We start from the raw sequence: 20,292 nt of genomic DNA on the forward strand, positions 1-20,292 counted from the left end.
AATGGTTAAATGTTTACTCTTAGATAAAAAGGTTATCTGATCATTCATCCAAACTGAGCAGATAGCTGTACACATTTTTTTTTCTTTTCTTTCATTAACAAATTTCAAAAATATACGTCTTTTTCCATGTGACATGAGATCAGATGCTGCCGTTAAGATCAGCTCTTAGCAGACATTGGAAGAAAAAGTATAGCTTTCTGCCCAGGTCCTGTTTTGGGTCCAAGTTTATACTGCCCTGTTCGTTTCAGGGCCACATACCAACTGGAGTATTTCCTTGACCGGTAAGTATTGTAGTTGTTAGATTCCAATCGCTCAAAAAAGAAACACTCGTCGGTAACACATTTCTGAAAAATAAAGGAAAAATTAGTAGTTACTTTTATATTTTCATATGAAATACTTATGACACTACACTGCCCATTCTGCTCAACCAGCAGCGGAGCTCTTCGCTTGAGAGGGACAAACTAGTTTGCAAGATTCAACAGACCAAAAGTTTAACAGAATTTAGCTCAGTAGTGGGGTGCAGGAAGGAACACAGCAAGTCAGCAGAAGAGCTTTCAAACGCCTCCTCAGATGAAGAATCCAAGGACCTTCTCCAGCCCCGCCAAGGGACAGACCAGGTGTTTAGGCAGCAAGAGCACACAGATGTGATGGGAGCTGCCCTGCCTCGGACTTGAAACACCCCGTGAATAGCTTTCACAAAGGGGGTTACACCCACTAACAAAGAGCACACTACACTTCGTGAAACCCACAGCTGTGGCTTCCAGCTTGGTGTTCATGGTGCATCCATATTCCTCCCAGTCCACAGGCAGGTTACCAGTCAGGGGTCATTTTTACTTTTATCAGGGTTCCATGCCAGTGATGGAAGGGTAACCCGGAAGTAACCTTCCTGAAGAAGAGGGTTTTGTTAATACTTTACTCACAGAAACAGAACCAATTCCTTAAATTATAGCAATTTTTTTCTAGTGGTCACCATTTCTAAGGCATAAAAACAATATTTTATAGGAAATAGCTAATGTATATAATGCCCAAAAACTATACTGGAACATTATATGATTAGAATTCTCAAAACACTAGTAGGTAATGGAGAATAAGTAATGTAGACCATATTGATTTCTGGCAGTGTCTTGCAGGAGAGGAGACTAGTCTCCCTTTTTATTTCAGTTCAGCTATTAATGGGGTAGGGGTAGTTAGCTTTACAAATAGACCTGGAAATACTATTCCAAGAAATGGAGTCTAATAGGCTGCTACATTATTTCAAGTAAATGTTCAAAAAATCAACTTCACAGGGTAGACTGATGATAGTTACTGGCCTCTGGGGTATGTGTTGGGTGGGGGGGGTGTCAACAAATGATTTACTCTAAGGGAAGAAAGGAAAAATAATTTTTCATATTAAATTAGATAGGAAGAGAGAATTAGAAACTCATAGAAAACCATATAAATTTATACATATTTATATCTATATATAAATACAACATGTATACATAGGTATATGACATAAACCTAATGAGTTTACCAGATTCCATCTTATTTCTATATACTCAAATCTAGGAGGGTTAGGAAAACACACATTCAAAAGACTTGAATCTTTTCCCAGATTCTTTAGTTCTAAGATAAACTAAACAGTGGCACAAACTGTGAGAAAAACATAAATCAATGAACAGAACAATGAAAAGAGCTGGCATAACAACCAAAATGAAAATGATCTGAATGTAACAGGCATCTCAGTCATCTAAAATAAGGGTGTGGTATTAGATCCTATAATCTGCTTCTAGGGATAAGAATTTTACTGGATATTTACTTGGCTTTAATGTTTTGATCACCGTTAACTTTTAAAACTGGACATACAAACTTATCTAACTTGCCCACTTTTTGCAAGAAATTACTAAAGCAACTTGTCTTTGTGATGCAAATAAATGACAGGTAGCATTACAAAGAAGCATACATTGCACAAGGACACAGCTATGTGATCCATGTGGGGTAAAGATAAAAGTGTGATGACAGTGAAACACTTATACCTAGAAAGATGTGGATATTCCGTAGCCAATACTTTCACTTTACCTTTGGTGAAATTTATTTTGCTTTTCATGTTAATTGAAGTCAATCTGTGTTACTTTGTCACTTTTCAGTGCCAAAGATAAAAATCTTCCTCTTCCCCATTCCAGGTTTAAGATCAGGAGTAGAAGAAGCAGGCACAAGTAAAGAGTCAAAAAATCATGATGATCATAAAGATAACATGAAAGGTCATCACTAAGCTTCACAGGCTAAATCCCCAGAAGGAGACCTAACCACGTTGATTTTTGGATATTCTGTCAGCCTCCAGGGTGCCCGACCTTGCTCGGTTGGCACTCCCTACAATGCCTGGCCTATTGGGATACATGCCATGCCAACAGGATCTGCCTTCTCAGCCAGTTCCTAGTATTTCAGAGGAAAGTAACAGTAGTGGTGATTAAGTGGATAACACATCATAAACCCACTTTTTCTTTTTTTATAGAAGTTACTTGTACCTTTACGAAACAAAGGGGAAGGAACGAAAACTTGCATCTGTGCTGAATGTTCAGATACGTAAATTTACTAAACTATTACCCACTTGAAAACAAACTACATTTTCAAAATGGTTTATGTTCTAGAATGTGGATTTACCATCAACTGAGATAGGGAAGTCTATTAGTGGGAACAGGTTTTATGGGGAAAGATGAGGAAGTCAGTTTTGGACATGTTGCGTTTGAGATGAATATTTGGCATTCTAATGAAGACAATGTGTATTGACCACATACTATATAATAGACACGATGCTTAACCTTTTTTTAACCTTTTATTCTCGTCTTGCTAATGTGAACAGCCACAGAATTGGCAGATGAAAATTTCTAATTTATTTGGAAAGTTAGAAAATATGTTAAATTACAACAATTCCAATGAGCTATTAGTCTCAATTATAAAAGGTGTGGAACCTAAAAAGGGAATGTAGATGTACATGTACGAGAGTCCTTTAAATCTGTCAGGTGTTAGTGGTAGGCACACCAGAAGACTTCCCTGAAGGCTGCCCACATGAACCCGCTTAGCTCAGAGTCCTAAACGATTTGTTGACAGTGATAACAATGTGCCAATGGTTTTAAATATGGTTCTGGGAGTTTGACCCCTTGTAGGGTATCTGAATAGGGAAGAATCAAGTAGAGTTTGGAAAAGCATAATTAACATTTTAAATGGGTTTCTGTCTAAGATATTTACTTGGAAATTCCAAAAAGAAAGTAAAGTGATATATTTACACATATTGAAAAACTGATCTAGGAGATGGTGGGAACCAGGCTTCTCACTGTTGGAGTGGGAGGCTATAGACCAGACAGGGAGGCTAAAATGATTCATGTGATACTGGCGGATTAGGTTGGAGACATCAATAAGTACTTACGTTTGTCTTAATATACAGATAGAGAAATAGTTATAGATGTATATATACACCCAGGGTAGTATATGCCTATATCTCTTGCTCTGTCAGATAAGAGGGCCTAGAAGCAAACACACTTCATCAGCAAAAAACAAACCTAACATCCAGAACTTGGTTTCTAATACCATTGCCCATAAGAACAATGAGGGCTCCTTAGAGAAATGGCTCATCCTAGACCATGGTAAGGAATATAGAGGATGAATGCGGAGCATCTTGAAGGCCTTTAGGAAGTACTCAAAATCCTCCAACATTGATGGGGGTGTGTCAGAGAATATAGGAGCCCATTTTTCCAATTGAAAAAAAAAGCTCCCAATGACCATAGCAAAAACAGTTTGAAAAAAATAAATAACACAGTATTGGATTATAACCCACAATATAAAATAAACACCCATGAGTGTATACTGATATAAGTGATTGAATAAATGAGAATAGACAAATTTCTCATGCAAAAGAATTCCAAATTTGTAAATATTTCTCCCTCAAGGAGATGGAACATTAGCCCCATCCCTTAAATGTGGACTATGTACAATGACTTACTTCCAAAGAATCACAGGGTAGAAAGAGGGGAAAAAGAGTAATTTCATAGTAAAGACAAATAATACTTCAGCCAGATTATCAAAATTTACATAAGTCATGACACAATGAGGAAATAAATAAGAAGCAGGGTAATTTCTCCTCCTCACTACCATCTCTTCCACTTACGCATCAAATACACAAATCTGGTCCTCTGCTAAATGTCAGATTTGAACTTTATGGCCCTTCCCCCATGTTCTGTTTTTTGGATTGTTTATTCTTTTACAGTACTTTGATTTTTCAGTTTTGGCTTATGAGGGAGTTTGCTCAACATGGATCCAGAAATGCTTTGCTTACACCACTTCTGAGAATTAAAAACAGACATGATGTAAGTATTAGTGTTGATTACTTCAGAACAAAATAAAACACAAATTGTGAAAAGTTAAAAGCAAATTTGACCTTAATCTTTATATATACATATAGGTTGTGTAAAATTTTATAAGACTGGTTTCTAAAAGCAATAATCCTCATTAAGTAGTAAACTTTGCATTTAACCTAGTGTTTTAGCTCTCAAAAATAATATACATTCCTCTTCAATTACTGTATTTTTCTGACAAACCTGATCAGTATATATTGTCAGTCTCAATAACTAAGCCCTCAAAAATCTATTTTCCCTACTTTGCTGTATATGTAGGTCTCATTTCATTTTTAAGGCCCCTCAACTAAGAAAGTTATTCTATAGGTTAAAAAAATATATTTTACTTTTACAATAATTAAATGTATATATCCTCAGAGAATAAATTTTTTTTCTATGTTTCACTATTATGGTCCACACAAGTTATATACACATTTCTAATATTGAGATATCTTGTTCAGGATATCACGATCTATAGCATTATATAGAAATCAACAGGCAATTTTCTAGCACATAAAGACCAGGCAAATTTTCTTTACTAATGCCAACAATGATGTTGTTTGGGGACTTAAATGTAAAACTACAGTTAACCTCACTATATGCAGTTTTTAAAAACCTACAGTTTTGTGAACACATAAGAAATCATAAATCCTAATATTTGTTCTGGACCTCTGTTGTTCATGGCAACAAAATTTATCCCGCTATGGAAAGGAGTAAGAGTCTGTTGTGTATTAAAAAACTACTCAAGTTCAGCCTCTAAATATAGGCTTTGGCAGTTAAATATAGTTACTCTTTAAACTTTTGGATTTTCTAGTTTCAAAAGAGGGCGGGGGAAAGACCCTTAAGAAATGTTTTCAAACAGTGAGGATTCCTTAGCCTGAAAGCATTCATGCCATTACTATGTGAAGGTATTGGAGGAAAAAAAAACAGTCTTCTTTCATACTCTCAATTGGTAGCAATCGACATGACTCTTAGAAACCAAAATATTTTACGTGCCCAAAGGAAATGAGAATGTTTTGCAAATCACTGCAGGAATCATAAACAGGGGAGAAGGCAGAGGAATCCAGGGATATGCCATAACACAACAGTCTGAAATGGGGCCAGGTAGAAGAGTGGAAAGAATTACGCCTATGGCAAGTGCAAGTTCATAAACCCCAGCTTCTCCAGGTTGTAAGGGGCATCTGCATCCCCATGATGGCTAGTGGTCACAATACTGGACTTATACCAAAAGTTGCTATTAGGTTTTTTGTTGTTGTTGTTGTTCGGTTTTTTATATGCTAGCTGTCTCTTCTCATTGTCACCTGAGTGAGGTCTCTGCTGACATCCCTGTCAATGGTATCTTTTACCATCAGTGATTCGTCTCATCCCATTAAATGTCTGGCACAGATAATACTAATAACCAAGGGTCAAAACGTTTAATTCTTTGCCTAAAAGTTGCTGTTGTTGACAGCTCCCTGCCTATGAATCTGACTCAGAGAGAAATATGTCACTGACCCACCAACATCACCTCCTTGATTTGATGGTAGGGGCACTTCTCCCCTGAAAATTGACAGACTAATTTGAAAGAGATAGGACTGCTGCTGAAAAGTCAAGGAAGCAAGCCACATACACTGAATTAGGTAAAACTGGAGATTAGCTTGTGAACTTGGCAAGAGTAGAGCCTATGATGGGAAGGACAACAACTGAATCTTGGCTGGTGCCATTGCTCAAAGGAAACTGATAAATCCCGAATTTTCTATTCATGTGTTCCTCCTACATAGTTTGTGATAAATTTCGAAGCACTGCTAAAGTAACTCTTACTGTATCAACTTGAAGGGAATCTGCTGTATTATATATGAATTAGCATATATCCAAAGAAATAGAAACATCTTTAAGACTAAATAAAATACCTTAATCTTGTGAAAAGTCCCGCTGAGTTAAGGAAGAAACTATAAAACACTTTATTTTAGAGCACTTTCCACTTCTGATGGCATAGATTCAACATTTTGGAAAAAAACTTTCCAAAAGTTTGGAAAAACAGTTTGGAAAGCTTAATGACTATATACCAAGAGAAGAGGTCACAATTCCTTTAATTCTAACTTGGAAAGAATTCTGTAAGAATGAGAAGACAGTTCGGTTTTCATGTCTATTGTTCTAAATTCATCTCCTCTGTTACGGACCCCAGTAGTTTCAGAGATGTGCTTTAAAGTAGAGTACCTTCTGTTTTCATCACTTTTGACAAGTATGAAGCTTTTCATCATTACAGATGAACGTAAATTCCAGCCTATGTTCTGGAGATAAAGAATCCCTCCCACGAGTATCTTACAGGCCACCATGATTACCAGGTTACTGGATCTTCTAATCTCAGTAAATGGAAAACTACAGGATAAGAATTTCAAATCATTCACTGAGCCAGATTAAGAAAGAAAAAAAGAGCTTTAAAAGCACTTGACTAGTACTGTCTACAGTTAGTCATGACAAAAGCAAAGATATGCATCTCCTTTATTTTCTCCACCACCTTCACTGTTTGAGGATAGCCAAACCAACACCAAGCCTTTGCAGAAGCCATCATGATTCACACTACATGTGTTTTGTCACATCCTGACGTGAGACGAGTAGGAATAAACTCTCCTCTCAACAAACTCAAGGTCATCCAAAATTACTGATTCACTGTCCTGGAAATATTTAAAATGCTCCTTTGGTAGATTCCCAACATATTACATCACACTTTAAGTTGACAACAGACTGGTAGGAAAAAAGACAAGAACAGTACAAGTAAAAGTCCCAAGTAGTCAATCTTTGGGGACTGTATTTTTTGCCCAGGAACCACATCCATTTCCTGAATTTGACTATTCTCTATGTGCTGATGACACCCAAATCTGTATATGGACACAGACCTTCTTCCAAGTTCCAGACCCACAATCACAACTACGTAGTGAACATCCCCACCTGAATTTCTCTTAAGCAACTCAAAAGAGGGAAGTCTAAATTTGAACCTGTGTTACCTTTTCCCAGAACTTGCTCTTTTCCTCCTTCCCCTTTCTCATCTACCTTCCTATCCAAACCAGAAACCTGGGATTTTTCTCTCTACTTCACTCCTAAATCCAATCAATCTCAAGTGCTAATACTTCACTCGATCCTCTGCTCTGTCACTGCCAGGCTTTCATTATGACTTGTTTGGACTATTACGATAGCCTTCTAAATAACTGGTTTGTCTCCAGCACTGTCAGCCCCCTCAGCCCCGTCCTCTGTGATGCTGCCAGAGTGATGTTTCTCAAATTCAAAACAGATTGTGTCTCTTCTTAAAACTCTTCATGGCTTTCCACTGCTTATAACACGGTGTAGAATGCATTTCAGCAGGCAGTCTATCTACCTCTCCAGCCTTCTCTCTTCCCTTCCACTTTGCATTTCCTTTGCACTTTAGACTCCTGCAGTAGTGAATTATTTTTAATGCTACAGAAACACCTCCTAAGCCTTCTGCACCCATGTCTTTGCACGTACTATGTTCTAAAAGTTCTCTATACCCTCATCTCCACTCCTCTGCTCCCTGACTGGCTGATGAATTCCTTCCTCTACATTATCTAAAATCCTATTGATGGGTCATCTTCTAAGACAAGTTTAATCACTTCCTTTCCTGTATTACTTCCTATGTCATAATACTTCTTACTGGGGCGCCTGGGTGGCTCAGTGCGTTAAGCCTCTGCCTTCGGCTCAGGTCATGATCTCAGGGTCCTGGGATCGAGCCCCGCATCGGGCTCTCTGCTCGGCAGGGAGCCTGCTTCTCCCTCTCTCTCTCTCTGCCTGCCTCTCTGCCTACTTGTGATCTCTCTCTGTCAAATAAATAAATAAAATCTTTTAAAAAAATAAAAAATAAAAAAACAATACTTCTTACTTCCTATCCAATATTACTGTGCATTTATACGAAGTATAGAAGGAACACATCAAAACCCTTACAATTTTTACAAATACTTACTTGCACTTCTGCCTCCCCAGGATTGTGATTCATTAAGGGCACAATTTTGTATTCAACTTTATTATCCAGATGCCTATAGCATAGCATTTGGCACACTGTACGCTCAGTAAGTATTGGCTATTCTTGAAGAGGATTCTAAAGTTTATTCTACTACCAAAGAGGGAGTGCACACCATTACACCCAGAGTTGTTATTTATCCTGAAAAAGTCACACAAATTGATAATATATCAACAGAAATATATCCTTGTCAAACGATCAATCAGATGATTGAAATATCCTTTTTCTCTGTAAGTCTGTTTTGGTACCTTCAGAAATCCAAAGGTTGTCACTCAGAAAAAATTTCAAAAACTATGTGTAGGGCCACCTGGGTGGCTCAGAGGGTTAAGCCTCTGCCTTCAGCTCAGGTCATGGTCTCAGGGTTCTGGGATTGAGCCCCACATGGGCCTCTCTGCTCAAGCAGGGAGCCTGCTCCCCGTCCTCTGCCTACCTCTCTGCCTACTTGCGATCTCTCTCTCTCTGTCAAATAAATAAATAAAATCTTTAAAAAAAAATATGTGTATAGCTTAAAATACCACAACTGCTCTAATATTGGATCTCTAATGGGAGAAAGTTATAGCCAATGGTAACTGGCCACTGGTATTGGTGTCATGGCTGGCTGTGGTTTGTGTATACGCACACACATACACATTTTTAGGTAAGTGTCCCATCTACTCCTCCAGAGAGACTGCTTTATTTCTCTGCAGTATTTCCCACATATCGTGTCTGCCCAACAGGCATGTAATCCTGTTCTAATGACAATGGTAGGGTTGACAGGAGGCTGCCATAGTGAAAAGAATACTAGCCAGGAGCTAGTACTCCTGACTAGCTGTGATAAAAAGTAAAAAAGTGTAGTCCTTGTCCTGAATGAGCTTATATATAAAGGAGAAGAGGAAGTAAAACTTTTGAGGACTTATTATGCATGAACTGGATTTTGGCATTTGATATAAATTATCTAATTTAGTCTTCACAAAAACTCATATTGATAGGATCATTATTATCTCTGTTTTATAGGTAAGGGAACTACCTCGGAATAATTTGCTTAAGAACACACAGCTAATATGTGGCAGTGCCACTATCTGTATCTAGGTTAAGAATCCACTTCCTCAGCTTGTATTCTATACTGCAAACATTTTGCATGTGAAATCTGAAAGAAGAAACTTAAAAACTGATACTCAAAATTGTATATATATCCATCCCACTGATCTTCAAACAACTGCACAATATAAAAATTCTTTTTTACAACTCTAGTTCAATAGCTTTGCATATAAGTCAGTGAAATGCAATCACTTGGAGCTCAGGCTCTAGAGTCAAGACTGCCTCAAGTGCCATCCAGCTTCTACCACATGTAAGCTGTGTTTCCCTGGTTACTTACTCACTCAGAACTTCAGTTTTTGTATCCATGAAATAAAGAGAGTGGTACTATTTTATAAGGTGAATATGAAGATTAAATTAGATAATACTTATAAAATCCTTAATAAATACCAATACTAGCAAATTAACAGCAACAAAACTCACAAAGGAAAAAAAAAAAAAACTACAAAAAGAGTATTACTTACAGAAGCCAGTAATCTTCCATCTTCCTTCATGGCAAGATAGCGATTTGCACACACTCCTTTGATGGACACAACCCCTCTCTCTTCCGCTTGAAGTTGCAGTTTGACTGAAATGGAAAAAATCACCTTTGTGGCATCACAGAAAAAACACCTGTCTGCACATTTCCATGATATGAAGACAGGGGCAGCCAGCTAATCCACTCGGGAGGGTTGGCAAGGTTGGGGGCCGGGGATGGGTGTCAATTAGATCATATCATGGTGAGATGCAGAACCTCTAGAACTTGAGTACCTCTGGAGTCCCTTCTCACTCTAGTGTCAGTGAGAAGAGTGGCAGAATGGAGAATGTTTACCTTTGATGTGCAGTTAGCTTCCACTTGGCCCTGTTAACTGCTTACATGTTTTAAAAAAGTGAACATATTTTAAAGTACATAAAAATGTAGGGGCACCTGGGTGGCTCAGTCGGTTAAACCACTGACTCTTGGTTTCACTTCAGGTCAAACTCTCAGGGTCCTAGGATTGACCTGGCTTCAGGCTCTGCACTCAGCGGGGAGTCTACTTGTGAATTCTCTCCCTCACTCTGCCCGTCCCCCTGCTCATCCTTTCTCTCCCTCTAATAAATAAGTCTTTTTAAAAAATAAAAATACATGAAAATGTAAACCACTTGTGAGAACTTCCACACTACTGCCTAAGTTTAAACTTCTTAAAAGTTGTGATTTTTTGTTTTTTTTTTTGAGAGAGAGAGAGAACACATGATTGCAGGATGGTGGGGTGGGGGGAGGGGCAGAGGAAGAGGAAGAGAATCTTAAGCAGACTCCACACTGAGTGCAGAGCCTGACCCAGACTCAATCTCAAGACCCTGAGCTCATGACCTGAGCCGAAATCAAGACCCCACACTTGACCAACTAAGTCACCCCAGTGCCCCTTTTAAGATATTTTTAACTAATTCTTCACAAATAAAATATAATCTAATTGATCACTATTCTCTTTTGGTTTCTATTTCCTTGCATTTCTACACATATTGTTTCTACCTTCCCCTTTAATACAATACCAATGCATTTATCTTTCCTTACAGATGGGTTGTGATGTATACCTATATTTTTTTTGCAAATATCTATCTCATGAAAAAACAAAATGCTCATACTTGATTTGCTTTTACGGTATTTTTAAAGATTTTCAGAATGTAAGATCCTGAAGAGGATGACCTATTATACTGTGTTATCAATATTAAGCATATTATAGGGGAAAAACAATATTACATGATTATGATTATTCCATTAGGATAGTTATCTAATTCAAATAAAAATGAACTTAACAGCTTCTGTTTTGCTATTCTGAGGTAGCACTGTCCTGCCTAAATAATATTCTCCAAAATGTATTTTAGTTAAGAGAGGTTACATTAAAAAAGGGGTTCTGGGGCTAAATAAATTTAGGAAATTCTTGGTTAAGCCAAGTTAACTCTTTATTGCCAAACTCAGACCTTTGCTGCTTATAACCTGCATTATATACCTTATAAATCACCATAAGGGGGTCAGGTATACATTGTTTATAAAATTTATCTGGTCTCAGAATGAATTTTTTCATAGGCCACCATATGGCCTATGAACATATCTAGCTAGGACATTCTTGAAAGCAATAGAAAAGAAACAGTCAATATTCAAATGTTTAGAAATTATAATATTAATCAAATAAGATTAGAAACAAAGTAAGTTAATTTTCCCAGGTATTTCCAGGTATGAGTGGAATGGAATCGAACATGACATGAAAAAGTGAGGTTTGAAAAATTATCACTATACCATTTAGTAGAGAACTATCCTAAAGAGTTAACAGTTATGGAATAATGAAACAAAAAATATTTTATTTTCATATAACTTTTGATATTTTGAAATTTTTCTTCATTGAAGAATTTTTCTTCATTCCTTTTATAGGAACATAACAATGTTAGCATTGTCAGCATTTTAAAATAATCTAGAATAAAATATAAGTGTGTACCATATTAAACACATCTAACTTTGTTAGATGCTATTATGTCACTGTAATTACGTTTTAAAAATTTTCTGTATCAGGCAGAGCAATCTACAGGTAAAACAAGACATAACATCTGGGATTAACTTTAAAATATTTTAGCAATCAAAAATAAATGAAATATTCTAGCAGACGCTCAACTGTTTTTATAAAGTGGTCAGGATAAAAAAGATCCTGATTAACCTATGTCAACAGTTATTAGAAACATGGGAGTTTATTTTTCTATTTGCACTACTTACTTTATGAATGTTTGAGATTTTAAAGAAAAAATCTATTGAACATTCAATGCCTGATTCTCCTCTGTGTACCAGTCACTCCTAGATTTCAGAGAGCATAGGATTAAATAAGCCTGCACTTACCAGACAAAATTCTTCTACAGAATCTTAAAAGATAATATAAGGTAAAAGAAATACAATCAAAACATGAAAACTAAACAAAGAAGAGCATAAAGTCTTTTTCTTAACATCTCAGAGTGTAAAAAATAAGCTTTATTTGTAACAAATAAAATCAAAATTATCTTAATGAGTATGACCAAACCTTGTATACAGCTCTAAAGTGATCCAGATAAGCCATATTAATTATGAATATATTTGAATCTCTTTTTAACTCAGAAGGCTACATAAATGCTCATGAGGCAAGACTGCATAATCACTATACCTTCTTTTGGTGCTTTATCAATAAAGTGTAGCCTATCTGTAGGTCACCATCATTAAGTATGTATTACTGGCCATAAGAGAGATTATGTATATTAATGTGGGGCCAATACCAGCGACTCAATACCTAAAGCAAATGCCGTCATTCATTGACTCATTGACCTTTCACAGATTCCTTGGGTATTCCACACTAGGCAATTATCACTCAATAAGCCTCTAAAAAATAAACATTAACTGTAGATGCTCAAAAAAATGTTTCCAATGCCATATAATTATAAAAAAAAAAAAAAAACACTTTAAAAGTAACCACAGCCTAAAACAAGCTCATAAATTTTCTTTAAAAACCCATTAAAGCTGAGATGCAAAGTAACCTAAATGAACTATTTTTCACATACAAATGATCTCTTCCCAAAAAAGAGATGTCTAACTGCTTTTATCTCTGACAGGAGAAAGAATAAACCTGCCAAAAGGGAAGTATGGAGAAACCAGCTAAAACTTTATTAACTTTTAACAGCTGTTGATGAGAGGAATTAGAGTTCTGAGGAGCTCTAATCGAAGAACAACTCCATACCCACCTGTCAGTTCTCTTTCACAGAGTTTGCACCTAGTACACAACCACCACACATCAAAGACTGGGACAAAACAGAAGGGCTGGGAAATCTTCCTGAAGTACCCCCCAGCCTTTGCTGAGTGCAAAGCAGCAGTTCCTTGAAGGCTCGGAACAGGACAATCGATGAATAAGATCCCTCTGACAAGCACTGAGCCTTCACCAAATGCAAAGCAGGATCAAGAGAGATCTTCTGGGCGCCTGGGTGGCTCAGTGGGTAAAGCCTCTGCCTTCAGGTCAGGTCATGATCTCAGGGTCCTGGGATGGAGCCCCACATCGCATCGGGCTCTCTGCTCAGCAGGGAGCCTGCTTCCTCCTCTCTCTCTCTCTGCCTACCTCTCTGCCTACTTGTGATCTATCTGTCAAATAAATAAATAAAATCATTAAAAAAAAAGAGAGAGAAAGAGAGAGAGAGAGAGATCTTCCAAGACAAGCCAGGGGTTGAGTTCAAGAGCAAGACTAACTCCTGACCTACCCAAAGAGTTGGCAGCTGGGCTATAAGGCAAAATAGAATACAAAAAAACTATTCAATTTACCCACAAGAAGGAAGGAAAAGAAATACTGGACAAAGAACAGATGGGGAAATTAGAAAACAAATTCCAGGATGGCGGATTAAACCCAACATTATCAATAATTACACTAAATGTAAACAAACCTTTACATTTAAGGGAAAAAACTGTCAACTGTGTTGTTTATAAGAAAAGCACTTTAAATACAAAGACAAAGGCAGGGTGAAAGTAAAAATGTGGGGGGGGGAAATGCACACCCTAAGTATAAGAATACTGTTATGTCTATATTAATATCTGATAATGTGGACTTCAAGGCAAGTAATATGGAAATGAAGAAGTGATTGCAGATGATAAGAGGTCAGATACACCAAGAAGACATAATAATCTTAGATGAGTAGCAATAATAGAATCCTAAAATATCTTAAGCAAAAATTGACTAAATCAATAAGAATATGGAATGTATGAATAACATTATCTACCAACTGGGACACGTGGGTGGCTCAGTGGGTTAAGCCTCTGCCTTCGGCTCGGGTCATGGTCTCAGGGTACTGGGATTGAGCCCTGCATCAGACTCTCTGCTCAGCGGGGAGCCTGCTTCCCCCCCTCTCTCTGCCTGCCTCTCTGCCTAGATGTGATCTCTCTCTGTCAAATAAATAAATAAAATCTTTTAAAAAATTATCTACCAACTTGACCTTTTTCTTTTTACATCATGTAGCTTTCATTCACCTGAGACTTTATTCTCTTAACATCACAGTCATTTGAAAACTGTGCAAAAAAAATTTAACTGCCAGCATTGTAAGCTCTTCTAGGTTTATTTGCCTAGTGAAGTTGAATTGTTCAAATCAGTTAACTCTAGCTGACAAGTTTTTTCTAAAGTCACTATAACACTAAGTAATATCAAAGGCTCTTACCCTGAACTATTGGTGCTCCTGGTTCCTTTATTTTTAACAGTCTATAATAATGCATATATAATTCATTTAAAATGTACATACGATTCAATGGTTTTAGTATAGAGAGAGTTGTGCAACCATTACTACAATCAATTTTAGAATATTTTCATCATCCCATACCCATGCCCTTTAGTACTCACCTCCCATGTTCCCAGATACCACCAGCCCCAGTCCTAGGTTACCACTAATCTACTTCCTGTCTCTATAGATTTTCCTATTCTGGATATTTCATATAAATGGAGTCATGCAATATATGGTCTTTTATGACTGACTTCTTTCACTTAGCATAAGGTTTTCAAGATTCATCCATGTGGTAACCATTACTTCCTTTTTTTTGCCAAATAACATTCCATTGAATAGATGAACCACATTTGATTTACCTCCGTTGATTGATGAACATGTTTTGTCTTCAGTTTGGGGCTACTATGAATTATACTGCTGTGAACATGCTACAGAAGCAAGATTTTGGGTAGACATATTTACATTTCTTCTGGATATACAGCAAAAATTCAAATTACTAAGTCATATGATGACTATGGTTATTCATTTAGGAATTGTTGGACTTTTCAAAGCAACCATTTTACATTCCCACTAGAAATTGAGGGTTCCAGTTTCTCCACATCCAGACCACATTTGTTATAGTTTGTGTTTTGGGTTTTTGTCTTTGGTAGGTTTTTTTTTCCCTGTTTTTATGTCTCTGTTTCTGTTTTTATTATAGTCAGCCTACTTGGGTGTGAAGTGATACCTCATAGTTTTGAAATGCATTTTTCTGATGGGTAATGATAATAGGCATCTTTTCATGTACTCTTTGGTTGTTTGTATATCTTCTTCAGAGAAATAACTATTCAGATCCTTGGCTTATTTTTAAATTAGGTTGTCTTTTTATCACTGAGTTGTTAAGACACAATTACTCTAGATACAAATCCTTAATCAGATATCTAATTTGCAAATATTTTCTCCCATCCTCTGGGTTGAATTTCCACTCTCTTGATGTTGTCCTTTGAAGTAGAAACACTTTTAATTTTCATGAAATTCAATTTATCAATTTTGTTATTATTTGTGCTTTTATTGTCCTAATCTAAGAAACCACTGCATAATCCAAGGTCATGAATGAAGATTTACAACTAAGCTTTTCCACTAGAGGTTTAGTTTTACCTTATCCATTTAGATTTTGATCCATTTTGAGTTAACTTTTGTATGAGGGATGAAATCCAACTTCACTCTTTTACATGTGAATATGCCCACCAAACTGACACTTAAAGATCACTACACCCAAACAAAATATACATTCTTTTTAAGGAATACTCCCAAGAATAAATTATATACTGGCCATAAAACAAGTCTCAATACATTTAAAAGGATTAAAAATCAAACAAAGCAGTATATTAGAAATTAGTAACAGTAAGTTATCTAGAAAATCCCCTAATAGCTAGAGATTAAGCAATACCTTAAAAAAAAAAAAAAAGAAAGAAACACAACCACAGATAAATACAAGGGAAATTAGAAAATATTTCCCAATTACCTGATAATATAAACTCAACATGCTTAAAGGGAAAGCTACAGCTTTAGGTATTTATATTAAAAAAGCAAAAATTGTGAGAATCAAAGCTTCTATGATGAGAACTAGAAAAAGATCTTTTTTTTGCCATATTACTATTTATGTTATATATTTAATTCCAGTTAAGATAGTGTTATATTAGCTTCAGGTGTACGGTATAATAATTCAGCAGTTCCATACATCACCCTGTGCTCATCACAAGTGTGCTCCTTAATTCCCATCACCTACTTCACCCATCCCCCCACTCACCTCCCCTCTGGTAACCAGATTGTTCTCTATTATTAAGAGTAACAACTACAAAAAGATTTTTTTTTAAGATTTTATTTATTTGTCAGAGAGAGAGAGAGACAGAGAGAGCACAAGCAGGGAGAGAGGCAGGCAGAGGGAGAAACAGGCTCCCTGCTGAGTAGGGAGCCCAATGCAGGACTCAATCCCAGGACCCTGGGATCATGACCTGAGCAGAAGGCAGCAGCTTAACAAACTGAGCCACGCAGGCATCCCTACAAGAAGATTTCTAATTAAGATCTCTAATTTCAATTAGAAATTTTAAAAAGCCCAAAGTAACAGCAGAGGGAGTACTTACTATGTAAAAATTATACACTTGACTATATACAGTTTAGTAGAGAACTATCCCAAAGAGTTAACAGTTATGGAATAATGAAACAAAAATATTTTATTTTCATATAATTTTTGATATTTTGAAATTTTTCTTCATTGAAGAATTTTTCTTCATTCCTTTCATAGGAGCATAACAATGTTAGCATTGTCAACATTTTAAAATAATCTAGAATAAAATATAAGTGTGTGCCATATTAAACACAACTATGGAAATAATCACATTCATGAGTTCATGAGTTCCAAGAGGGAGAGGACATTTCTCAGTTACAAGATATAAAAGGGGAGCACCTGGGTGGCTCAGTCATTAAGTGTCTGCCTTCAGCTCAGGGCATGAGTCCTGTTTTATGTGGTTTTCTATATGAATGATAAATATATGCTATTTTTAAAAATCCACTACATTAAAAGACCTTTTTAAACTGGGCCTTGGACACTGATTTAACCCAGATCATTTCAGCAAGCTGGAGACCACTCACAATATTAAGTTTTTGGATACACATAAGTCAACAATTTTGATAAACATAAACTTTTGGTGGCTTTCTAATGTTGATATTAAATCCAGTAAGATGAACTTGGAAAAACAGTGTGCTAGCCAACTCTTTTTTTTCCCTGTTATACCAAAAAACAAAATAATACAAAAAACTCAAAAGCTGTAAACCACAAAATTGAAGGATCTTATCACCAGGTGAGACCTTAGTGGTCAATTAGTCCCATCATTATACAGCTACACTTTAAAACTCATCTACAATATCCAAGAGAAATAGCCATCTTGCTTTCACTTGAAAATCTTCAGCCAAGGAAAATTTACAGTCTTCCTAAAATGATTTGGCTATGTTAGCAAAGGAAAAGAAACTCTGATTATCCTAAATAAACCACTCAAATGTCCACGTGCTCGGATTATTAGCACTTGACAATTTATCTATGCAATATAACCAAAAAACCAAATTATTATTCCAGGGTTATTGCCACTGCTCAAAATATTTTGGAATTCCTTTGGAATTTCCCCCAGAATTTGTATTGTTTTCTTTTGAATATCCTCAAGGATGATAAATCTTAAAATCATAAATACCATTTGTTAGAGCTATAAAGGACTTCGGAGATCTTCTAGTGTACCCTTCTCATTTATAAATAAGGAAGCTGACGTTTAGAGAGTTCTGTCTCTGTTAAAAGATATCATTCTTGGAAATAGCAAGTCTGTGTTTCCAAGAATGGTGAATATGTTTATTCATTCATTCAATAAACATTTATTAGTAACAGCTATGTGCCAGGTACTGTGCTAAGCAATAGGAAGTACAAAGCAAAATACATTGTTCTTTGACCTTGACGAACATACAGTATTGTCAAGGAGTAGAGCAATGGTATACAGACATAACCAAACAAGCTCCATACTTTAAGTGCCAGGAGAGAAATACAGACAAACTACCTTAAGAGTTCTTAGAAGTAGCTTTAACCCAGGCTAGGAAGTTAAATGTTTTCTGGAAACAGTGACAACTGACTGGAGACCAAGGAAATTAGCAGGAGTTAGTCAGGAAAAGAGAGCAGGAACCAAAAAAAAAAAAAAAAAAAAAAAAAAAAATCCATATACAACTTCCAAAGAAGAAGAACACGGCATATCCAAAGGACGTCAGGTGATTAGGTAGAGCTGGCACAGAGAGTGAGGGTGTTGTATGTGCAGTGGAAAAGGGCATCATGGGACAAGACGGGATGGAGAGGCCAGAATCTCTGGATAATGTGTTAAGAAGTTTGATAGTGTGAAATGATGAGAGCTTTTAATGAAATAGAATGGAGAGAAGCTGATAAAAATGTGAGAAATGAAGGAAATAGAATTAATAGGAGCAGACATAAAGGGAGTGAAAGTAATGGAGGTGAGAGAAGGCAGAGAAGGAAGGAAAGGAAAAAAGAAGAAAGAAGAAAGGGAGGGATGAGTTCAGAATGAGTGCCAGGTTTCTCTATCTTGGATAACTGGGAGATTATGAAGATGGGAAATGCAAGAGGAGGGACAAGAAAAGACAATGAGATGGGCTCCCTGAAGACATATTGAAAGTCTGTGGAAAATCCAGATATCTCGAAGACAGTCATATGAACCTGGAGATCAAAAAAGAAATCTATACTAGAAATCAAGATTTGGTAATTGTAGCAACAAGGGACTGCGGGGCACAGAGGCTACACCCAATGCACACAGGGAGATATAAAATGGATGAGAGCCTCCAGAACAATGTGTAGTAGGTGTGGATTAAGGACAAAGGATACAGTCTTGGGAAGCACCAACATTTCTAGGGGGAGTAGAGTATGTAGAGTAAGTAGAGCCTGGGTAACAGTGGTCAGCCCAAGTGTACAGGAAGGTATACCTGATACCTACAGCATGCGCACACGCACACGGAAACTAAGGGACAAAACTTTTATTCTTTGGAGGTGATAAAATTTTCTACATTAAAAATCAAAGACTAAATGCAATGTGATATTCTAGACTGGATCCTGGAACAGAAAAAGGACATTAGTGGAAAAAATGGTAGAATCCAAATAAAGTTTGTAGTTTAGTTAACAGTAATGTTTCAGTATAATTTTTTTTTTTTATTTTTGACAAAAGTGCCACAGTTATGTAAGAAGTTAACCTCAGGGAAAGCTGGATGAAGGGAAGGGTATAGGAGAACTCTAAAAATCTTTGCCACTCTTCCGTAAATCTAAGATTAGTTCTAAATAATGTGTTCTAAATGTGAAAACAAAATACAAGTAAACCATTGGAAATAGTTCAGCAAGACAGCTTGATAGAAAATATATAAAAATCAATTGAGTTTCTATAGCTCAACAAACTGACAGAACATGTAATTATTTCTTTAAAAGATACCATTTGTGATAATAACTAAAGTTTCCTAGGACACTTTTATGGAGAAAATTATAAAACTTTATCAAAAGTCATTTTCAAAAGACTTAAAAGGGGAGGTATGAATGCTTATAAATGGGAAGATTCACTATAATGAAGATCTCACTTCTCCCCTCAAATAGTCCATAAATTTAATGAAACCCCAAGGGTGTAATCCGTGGTAGAAAATCAGGAAGAGTAAAAACCAACTGAAAGGGGGCACCTGGGTGGCTCAGTGGGTTAAAGCCTCTGCCTTCAGCTCAGGTCATGATCCCAGGGTCCTGGAATCAAGCCCCGAATCCAGCTCTCTGCTCAGCAGGGAGCCTGTTTCTTCCTCTCTCTGCCTGCCTCTCTGCCTACTTGTGATCTGTCTGTCAAATAAACAAAATCTTAAAAAAAAAAAAAAAAAAAAACTGAAGACATAACTCAAGTGGGACCTTCAAATAACATCAAATGGTACAAAAGGAGATGGCTAACATGACTGAAAAGAATTCAATGGATTTAACCACAGTAAGAATTTGGGAACAGTGAATGAAACAACTTCTTTAAGAAGTTTTCTATTGGCAACTGCACAGTGTTTCTTAGATGGGCTAGCAGTAATGTTATT

The 20,292-nt window shown here is 36.5% G+C and overlaps 1 protein-coding gene across 1 annotated transcript in view; it reads right to left on the bottom strand.

The window, feature by feature from the left end:
• Positions 1 to 82: 82 nt before the first annotated feature.
• The window catches only part of FGF2 (fibroblast growth factor 2), a 62,393-nt gene continuing 42,183 nt past the window's right edge, over positions 83 to 20,292 (bottom strand). The window contains 2 exon segments of the mRNA XM_032855740.1: positions 83 to 344; positions 9,915 to 10,018. Of these exon segments, the coding sequence (XP_032711631.1) occupies positions 159 to 344; positions 9,915 to 10,018 (290 nt within the window). The 3' untranslated portion in view covers positions 83 to 158.

Source organism: Lontra canadensis, unplaced genomic scaffold (genome assembly GCF_010015895.1).
Source record: "Lontra canadensis isolate GAN:19392208 unplaced genomic scaffold, GSC_riverotter_1.0 scaffold1, whole genome shotgun sequence".
Lineage (NCBI taxonomy): Eukaryota > Metazoa > Chordata > Mammalia > Carnivora > Mustelidae > Lontra > Lontra canadensis.